Here is a 9,700-nt window from a genome sequence, read left to right as displayed (position 1 = left end):
TGTATGTCATGAGAGCCCAAGAATGTCTTTACTTCTTTATATATTATTTATTTCTTTTTACATTTATGATGATCTGGTCTACAAAGAAATTCCATTATTCTTCCCCTCCTACATCGTTGTCTAAAGCAGGAGACAGGCACTCTGTGTACTTAAGAAAAATAAAAGAACCCATGACTTCTTTGTCTTACATCCATCCTTACCAGGGCAGGAATAAACAGGGAATGAAAACACCTTTCTGGTTGCACCAGATCAGGTCTCTTGTGCTGCTCTGGATAGAGGGGATGGCCCAGAGGGGCTGCAGACCTCTCAGGATCTGCTGGAGAGGAGAGCAGGGGTCACAGGGTGTCCCTGACCTCCTCCTTGTACCATGGGTGCCTCCCATCTCTGGGGCTGACCCCTTCCTGCCCCCGAGGAGCTGCTGTGCCCTTCAGAGGGGCTGAGGCTGTGGAATGAATGCCCAGAGCACCGTGCAGCGGGCACTGCCTTGGGACCAACCCAGACTGGGCCTTGCTAAGGATAGAGGAGGAGAGAGGGCAGGAGAGGTGGGAGAGCTTGGAGGGAGCTGGTTTGGGCTAATGAGAGAAATGCTGAGGCTGGGGAGGTGAGGACAAAGGTTGTCCATACTGTCTTGTACCCCAAGCGACTGTCTAGGGAACCTCCTGAGGAGATTCTCTGCATCGATATCAAACAGAGAATGCTGCTGTCACCTCTTGTCTAAATTGTAATTTTTAATAGGTGCACTTTGAAATCTTCATTCTCAACTACTTATGAAATTAATTCAATTAGCTGTACAAGTCTTGAAGACTTGAAGAAAATTACAGCAAGAGAAATGACTCATTAGGACATTCTGTATTTTAATGAGCCCCATGGTGTGTTTGGCCCCATGTCCATGATCCTCAGATACTGAGAGGAGACTGAGCAAACTACTCAAGAAGTCAAAGTCAGAATCAATCCCAAAGTACCTTGAAGCACTGATTGGCCCCACTGAGGGCCACTACTGACAAAGCCTCTCCAGGGACTCGTTAGAGCAGATAATTGGAGGCTGTGATTGCAGGTAGCCAAAGGCACTGTGCAGGTGGCTGTAGTGCTGCAAAAACACTTGGTTTGTTTTATGAAGCAGAAGGTCCAAGCCCTGACCCTCAGGCCCTGGGAAGGCAGATCCTGTCCCTCGTGCGTGGCTCAGGGCTCTTCCTGGGGACAGGGGGTGTGAGGGTGAGAAATGCCAAGTGTAGGAAAACTGTACAACACATCCTGGCCTCTCAAAGAAGGGGTGAGGAGAAAAACATAGTCCAGAGCCTCAAAATAAGGTTTTTCCTGTTAGGCCTCCACGGCAGAGGCAACTGCCATGATGAAGGGGACAAAGAGCTTCACCTTGTGTGGCCTTTCAGCCCTTCCAGAGCCCTCAGCCGTCTCTGCTGCAGGTTTACTTCTACTGTCCCCTTCATGCACCTTCTCCCCTTCAGGCTGTTGACATCCATCTTTCTTTCCTACCTAGCTCTCATCACGGCATTTCCACAGCTTCACTGATGTCTCTCTACACTCACTGGTTGTTCCTTGAAACACAAAGCCACAGGCTGATCCAGACTCCCTCCGGGTGACCTCTTACACCACAACGCCACCCTTTGATTGAGATTTCTTTTTCCTCAACTCCAATCTGAACCTTCCAAACTGCACTTTGTTGAGGTTTCCTTCTCTTCCCACTACCAAGAAAAGCTCCCTTACCTTGAAAACTCTCCTTCAAGCAGGTGCAGGTGACTGCTGTAATGCCCTGAGCCTCCACTTCACCAGGCTAAAGAGGCCCAGGTCCTTCAGCCTCTCCACAAAGGCCCCAAAGCCCATCCTGACAGATCTCCTTTGGAGCTTCTCCCTTTCCTCTCCATTCCTCCAGAACAGGGAACCTCTCCACCTAGAGGTGGCCTCACCAGTGCTGAGTCAAGGGGGAAGATAACGCCCTGGTTTGGTTTGCCACACTCCTCCTAATGCAGCCCCATAGGCAGTTGTCCTTGTTCATGGTTACCATGCACCACTGACTCATATGGAATCCCTCTTAATGCCCTGGCCCTTCCTCTCATGAGGGTCAGTCCCGGGCTGTTCAGGTCCCAGCCTGCCCTCATAGATGGGGTTATTCTGCCCCCAGGAAAGGGCTGGCATCTTCTCCTTGTTACACTTCATGAGGCTTTTATTGCCAAATCCCAGAGTTTCTCAAGGTCCCCTGGGAGTGAAGCTCTCTTTTGCCAGTGGTTAATGTGTGTGTACAGATGACTCACCAGATCTGTGGTGCCTCTGACAAGATAATAGTATCAGGAATTAGAGTACACTGCAGATAACAGAAGGAGGTTCTGGTTTAATGGAACTGCTGACCAAGGTGGGAATCCCCATGGAGAAAACCTCAGAAACACCAAATGTGGGTACAAAGGAAGCCAAACTAGGGCCAGGGAGGATTTCTTGCTGATATCCAAGAAGGTATGGGAAGGCTGATGTTATGTCTCCCCAAAGCCTTATCCTCTCCTGCCTTCACACCCTTGAAGCAAAGGTGGACAACGGCAACCTGGGCTGCATTAGGAGGAGTGTAGCCCACCAGACAAGGGAGTTCTCATCCCCCTTGACTCAGCACTGTCCGCAGGTTGGTGAAGGTCATCCTCCCTCTCTGCTCAGCACTGCTACAATTTGCCTTGCTCACTTCCCCCAGGGTTCTCTACCCTAGCACCACACTCGCACTGCTGCCAAAGCTGCCCTCCTCATCTTCCACCAGTCCTGCCTTGTCTTCTTGTGAAAAACTTACCCAGGAGAGCATTCCCACCATGTTGGGCCAGGGATTATCTTCTACCTTCCCTTCAACTAAGGCCTTCTAGCAGAGGTCTATGGTCTTCAAAGTCCCCAGGGATTACCAGGGCCTAAAACTGCGGTGTCTCCTCTAGCTATCTAAAGCTGATCTCATCCTTTTCCTAACCTTCATCACACAGTTCAGTGATCCTGACCAGAAGACCATTGTACATCAAGGAGTTAGAGATCCACATAAGAGGAAACCTGAGCAGACCCAGGGCTGTGCTTGGCTGTGCTCCATGCACAGCTTGGCCTTCAGGCTGTCTTGTGCTGAGCACATCCCTGGGTTGCAGAATAAAATGGATGGCAATAGAGAAGTCTACAGGAAGCTCCCACGGGCATCAGAGCCAACTACAGGTCCTTACCTTTATCTAAAACTGCAACAAGAAATTCCTCTGTGAACAGCCTCTGCTGGGGGCAGCAGAAATGATGATTTGAATTTCTTTCTTTGTAAGAAAATACTGAAAGTGATCACAGGAGCAAAGTGGAATAACCCTTCTACAGACGGGATCTGCAAGACCCACGGCACCAGCTGACCAGACAAAAGTAACCCCACCGTGATCTTCCAAGCCATGTGCCTGCTGCCGGCCTTTCAGCTTCTCGGATAGACACGACCACACCGTGTGCTGCTGCTGCCCCTCAGGTACTCAGGTGGAGGTGACATGACAACCATATCCAAGCCCCCTTCCTGGATGGGCCGACCAGGTGCTCAGGCAAAGGGATCCCACAATCACCTTGCCAGGCACGTGCCTTCTGCTGGCCTGTCAGAGACCCTGGCAGATGTGAGCCTAAAACCACATATCCCAGCCGTGACTCAAGGGGCTGACCTGTCAGCTACTTCACAGAGAGGTGACCTCACAGGCCCTTTCCAGCCATGTTCCTGCTGTTGGCCTGTCAGCTCCAGAGACAGCAGTGACCTCACGGCCACTGTCACAGCCTTGTACCTCTGGCTGCCCCATGAGATCCTGAGGCACAGCTGACACCAGCAGAGCATCCCCATCCATGGGGGTGCTGTCGCCTGTCAGCTGATTATCTGCATGTAACCTCCCACTCCTCTTCCAACACCACGGGGTGGGTCTGGCACCTCATGATCCCTGCTCCGCCCCCAATGGCCAAACAGCCTAAGTTGGGGTCAGAAAAAATGCTGAAGGTGAGGGGATTAAAACATGGCAAAGAAGAGCTTTGGGGGTTAGACCTTCAGGTTAAAGTTTAGGAAATAAAGCTCACCTTTCAGGGTTAAGTATTAGGCAAAGACTTATGGGGAGGGTTTGATGCTCTGCCGAGGGTGGCTGTTTAGTGTTTAGGTATGGGCTGGCTTTTTGGGTTAGGGATTTGTTGAGGGCTGGGCTAAGGGTTAAGGCTAGCATTTTGATAGTAGGGCTATGGCCTAAGAATTAGAGTGAGCGATAAGGTAGGAGTAAGGAGGTGTGAGTTTGCACTTTAGTTTAGAGTAAAGATTCAGGTTAGGGCCTAGAGTTGTGGCTTCTTGTCAGGGTGAAGGGTGTCATTTAGGGGTAGGGTTACGGTTTAAGGTTACTGGTTAGGAAAAGGGTAAGGTCCTAACATGGAAGTTTTCACAGTAAGGGTTGCAGTGGCATCAAAATTACCTGAACACGTCTTTCCTCTTCAAAATATTTTATCTCTGTTGGACAAACCCTTCTCCCTTCCCCCAAGTCTCCCATCTTTCTTGTCCCATATTTCCCTGTCCTCCCCAAATCTTTCACCTTATGGAGAGCAGCTTTGTAATGGTTTTCAAGCCCTCCAAGTGCCTGTCTCCCCATCGCTGGCCAGGCAGAAGTGACCTTGCAGCCAGCATCCAATGGGACACAATGTGCTGCTGTGCTGGAGAGGCCCCTGCTCAGCCACCCCAGAAATGCTGGAGGCAGATGATCCCCTCCACCACCCCTCAGGTACTCTGCTCAAGTTGGCCCAAGTGCTGTTCACTGAGGGATGTTGCTAGTGACTGGTTACCAGGAAGACTCTTTACCACCTCAACATCTGGGCCTGATCACCCAGCCAAACTCCCACCCACCTCATTGTCCACTTCTTCAGTCCAGGTATCACCAATATGGGTATAAGGAGACCATGGGAGGCCATGTCTACAGCCTTGTTAAAGTCCATGTACACAACATTGCGTACTTCCCCCTCCCATACACATTCAGCAATCTTCCTTCAAGTGCCTGGAGATGGCTGCAGGAGGACTTTCCCCATCACCTTCCCAGGGACTGAGGTGAAGGTGGCCAGCCTGTAATTCTCACAAAATTTTTTCTTGTCCTTCTTAGGTGAGGTTTGGTATTTGCCTTTTCTGAGTACCATGGAACTTCCCTGATTGCTCTGGCTTTTCTGAGATGTTTGAGAGAGGAAGTCTCACAATAATGCCAGTCAGCTCCACCACCACCTCTCTGCCCTTTCCCACACCCAAAGCCTTCTAAATATCACACACTTCCAGAGGAATGCCCACAAAACAGCACACACTTGCCCTGGTCCTCTGGGCATCATCACAAGAGAACCAGAAAGGATTTCTTCCACAAGCCCACAACTCTGATGGGGTCTCTGTGCAGCTCATAGCTTTCCTGTGAATTTTTCTCAGTGCCCTCCTTGTCCCCCACAAAATTTCTGGTCTACAGACTGTAGATGAGGGTATTAAGCAGTGGCCTGAGGATGGTGTAGAAAAAGGGGTTTGTCAGACTATGTCAGGAAGGGTGTTCTGGGCATCACACAGACAAGGATGAGGGTGTCATAGAAACAGTGACACTAGTGAGGTGAGAGGAGCAGCTGGACAAGACCTTCTGTCTCCCAACGCTGGATGGCCGAGCTGCCCCAGGCTGGCAGCTCTGACGCACAGACAAGATGCCCATGTGAACAGGAAGGGCAGACTGGATCTAAGAAGATGGTTATGGAAGCAAACACCATGAATGTCACAGTGTCACTGCAGGAGAGCTCCACTGAAATCACAGAAGAGGTGGCCCACTCCACTGGGGCCACAGAACTCTATCTGTGACAAGAATGCAGTGATTGCTGTAGATGACATAAATACTCCTAGCTAAGGTACAGCTGCCTTCTCAGGACAGACCTTCCAGTTTGGGAATATTGCAGAGAGAAGTGGGTGGCACACAGCCCAGTACCGATCTTTGCATGTGGGCTCCAGTGGGAAACACTCAGCACATGCAAAAGGTGCCCAAAATACCACTAATGCTGCTATGAGCAGAGATGATTCCAGTGAGGAAGAACATTTGTTTCTTTGTTAGTTGCTTAAATAAACTGGAAAGGAAGTTCAGAGAGGTGAAAGATGAAGGTATGTGTGTCTCTGAGTTCATTCATTCCCCCTAGATGTGCTCTGCCCCTTCTGAAATCTGAGATGACTTCTTCTAAAGGGCAATGTCGATCACACTTGCAGGATTACTTCTGACTGCCCAGGCGAGATGCTCCACAGGTGAGCTTCTTTCATACTCTGCATTTGAAGGACCAGGCCGGACAGCCAAGGAAGGGTGATGGAGAACACAGAGGCTTTTGCAATGGCCCTGTCCAAGGCAGGTGAGGTAAATCTCATAGGGATGGTGGGGGTTGTTCCTGGAGTCACACACAGAAGTCTCAGGGCTCTGTCAGGTGCCCACTACTCAAGTGGCCTCGTGCACTCATCATACACACAGGGACATTCAGGGACAGGAGTCCTTCCCTTGCACATGCAGAGGCAGTGCAGTGCAGGAGTCATAGTGCCTCTCTGAACTCCTGCTGCCACCCCCAGAGGCTGGGAGGCACCTCAGCCCTGCAGTGATCTCCCTGCTCTGTACCCGTCTGAAATGCCCCAAGGCATGAAGAATGGACACAGGGACCTCGGTTCAAGGAAACACATCCCAGTGCTGCGTTCAGGTGGTCTCCCAGGGGACATTACTCTCAACTTGAATTGACCTCAAGACACTGTTGGTCCCACAGGCCTTCATGGCACCCCCAGGAATAGCTGATGGCATTTGTGCTCACTTGAGTTCATCTATCCTCATCTACATGATGTGCATGTTTACATCTTCTTCCTACAATGCAAACATGGGCTTCTGACCTAGTCCTTCAGTGTCCCTCTGTGGAGGCACAAAGAACCTCTCCAAGTGGGGGTGAGAGGCCAGTGGTGGTTGTGAGGGGCTAGTCCGTTATGATTGCCCTGAGGCTGCTTCCCCAGGGTGTCCAGCCAACACGGGCACAGCCCACTCCTGCTCTGCTGGTCCTTCAGGTCTCTCGCAGGAGGCCTGGCTGTGCAAGGGCACTGCTGCGTGCCCCCACCCTGCACACTCACACTGTTCAGCTGCTCACTGGTGTTTTCATCTGCAGGCCACTTTCCTGGGCACACTCTTGAGAGCAGCTTTGGAACAAGACCTACATCTTCAGGCAGTACCCTGAGAAGATCACCTTGCTTTAGGGAAATGCTGTTATGGAGGCTGGCTCTGTCACAGAAGTGCCCATTGCCTGTCCCTGCCTGTGGTAAGAGAACTCCCATGCAGCAGGACTGTGACCAAGATGCCAGAGCTCTCAGGCCTTACACCAGTACAAGGGCTGAGAAGAAGAGAGTGGAAATGGAAAGCAAGCAGCTCAGGAAAGACCAAGCACTGGTTCTCCCTGGCAGTGCTGCTGTGCCAGGATACATTTCCCCTCCACCTCTGCACACAGACACTGCTCCTGTAGCTCCAGAGAAGGTCTCAAAGGAAGGATCTCAGGCAAGTCACTGCAACATTCTCTGTTTTGTTTAAACACACAAAGGGCACAGCTCCTTATTTACACAGACTCTGGGTAACATAAAATCTGGATAGACACATAATTAAAAATTGCACAAATAAAGAAATTTCATTACGGACAACATTATGCAAAGTAAAATAAAACAAATAAACCCCAAGCCCACAATCAATACCAGCAAAAACAGCAAAAAATATATGGGCTTGGGCTGTAAGGAGTTACATTATGAGTAATTCCCAGAAGATGCCAAGCAGTTTATAGCTTTTGAAAATAACCCAGACATCAGTTTCCTCAAGGCATACTTGAGCTGCTGGTTCCTCATGCTGTAGATGAGGGGGTTCACTGCTGGAGGCACCACTGAGTACACAACTGCAAAGACCAGGTTCAGAGATGGGGAGGAGATGGAGGGTGGCTTCAGGTAGGCAAACATGACAGTGCTGATAAAGAGGGAGACCACAGCCAGGTGAGGGAGACACGTGGAAAAGGCTTTGTGCCGTCCCTGCTCAGAGGGGATCCTCAGCACGGCCCTGAAGATCTGCACATAGGACACCACAATGAAAACAAAACAAATAAAAGAAAAAAAGAGAGCAACAACAAGAAGCCCAGCTTCCCTGAAGTAGTCTAAATCTGAGCAGGAGAGCTTGAGGATCTGGGAAACTTCACAGAAGAACTTGTCCACAGCATTGTGTTGGCAGAGTGGTAGTGAAAATGTGTTGGCCGTGTGCAGCACAGCATTGAGAAACCCAGTGCCCCAGGCAGCTGCTGCCATGTGGACACAAGCTCTGCTGTCCAGGAGGGTCCCGTAGTGCAGGGGTTTGCAGATGGAAACATAGCGGTCGTAGGCCATAACGGTGAGGAGAAAATATTCTGCTGAGATCAAAAAGACAAACATAAAGACCTGGGCAGCACATCCTGAGTAGGATATGTCCCTGATATCCCAGAGGGAATTGTCCATGGCTTTGGGGAGAGTGGTGGAGATGGAGCCCAGGTCGAGGATGGAGAGGTTGAGGAGGAAGAAGTACATGGGGGTGTGCAGGTGGTGGTCACAGGCAATGGTGGTGATGATGAGGCCGTTGCCCAGGAGGGCAGCCAGGTAGATGCCCAGGAAGAGCCAGAAGTGCAAGAGCTGCAGCTCCCATCTGTCTGCGAATGCCAGGAGGAGGAACTCAGTGATGGAGCTGCTGTTGGACATTTGCTGCCTCTGCAAATTTGGGTCTGGCCAAAGAGGAAAAGTTTGTGAAGGGTTAGGACTGACTTTATTGTGCAAACTTGCTCCATTTCTGACAGAACCCCCACCCCTCCCAGCCTCTGTCTCTCCAGAAAAACCTTCAATACAGATCGTGGGCTGGAGCTCTGGTGTTTGCTGAGTGAGGGTGTAGTGGGGAGCAAGGGATTCTGCTGTGGGCTCTGCAGGAGTCAGTCCTGCTGTGCCCCATCAGGCAGAGAGGAACCCGCAGTGATCACTGCTTAACTCCACTCCTGAAATCAAAGAGATTTCAGCGTCATCCCTCTCAGTTCCCCCGGCTGCAGAGCAGAGCTGTGGGGCTTTGCTCTTCTTGTTTTTCTCCTGTTGCCCTGTCCTACCTGAGGAGTGCGTTCTGAAGGCAGACAGCCTGGACATTTCTGCTGCGCTAGAAGTGCTCCATGGAGAGTGCGGGAGTGCAAACGGGCAGAGCCTTAGTGCAGAGTGAGGAGAGCCAGGCTGTCCATCAGACTTTCTCTCAGCTGCCCTGAGCCTGCACCTCTTAAATCTGGAGGAGGGTCACACCCAGCTCTTCCCTTGACAGGAAAGTTGATGCTGCAGAGAGCAGAGGAATCCAGTTGAAAACTCCCCTCTTTGAGGTTTTCGATTACTTGAAGATGGGGTGCCTGGCAAAAGGACCCAGCTTTATCCCCAGCCCATGGGCAGCATTGCCCAGAGACCCGCAGGCTAGCAGGGTGCTTGGGCACCTTGCTGCCATGGACACATCTGCATGGCAGGACCTGCAGGGCCAGTTGCTGAGCTGCAGCTGAAAACCCCATCCCCAGAGAGTCTGGAAACAGGAGCAGCAGCAGCAGGGGCAGGTGGAGAACCAAGGAGCAATGCCCCAATGCTTCTGCCAAGGGAGGCAAGGCCAGGGAGGGACTGATGGGCACTTTGGAGAGTCTCCTCTGCTGC

General features: G+C 51.1%; 1 protein-coding gene across 1 annotated transcript; it reads right to left on the bottom strand.

Annotated features, from left to right (window-relative positions):
• Positions 1–7,765: 7,765 nt before the first annotated feature.
• On the bottom strand, positions 7,766–8,734 carry LOC141917283 (olfactory receptor 14C36-like). Its single transcript, XM_074810387.1, has one exon. It carries the CDS (start codon positions 8,732–8,734, stop codon positions 7,766–7,768), a length of 969 nt encoding a protein of 322 aa, XP_074666488.1.
• Between the last annotated feature and the right edge of the window lie 966 nt (positions 8,735–9,700).

Source organism: Strix aluco, chromosome 36 (assembly GCF_031877795.1).
Source record: "Strix aluco isolate bStrAlu1 chromosome 36, bStrAlu1.hap1, whole genome shotgun sequence".
In the NCBI taxonomy this organism is placed as follows: domain Eukaryota; kingdom Metazoa; phylum Chordata; class Aves; order Strigiformes; family Strigidae; genus Strix; species Strix aluco.
Note: the sequence above shows the minus strand (reverse complement) of the source record. Positions and strands in the feature narration are given on the sequence as shown.

Excerpts from the sequence above, each read along its gene's own strand:
- LOC141917283 (XM_074810387.1), bottom strand. The coding sequence starts at position 8,734 with ATGTCCAACAGCAGCTCCATCACTGAGTTCCTCCTCCTGGCATTCGCA.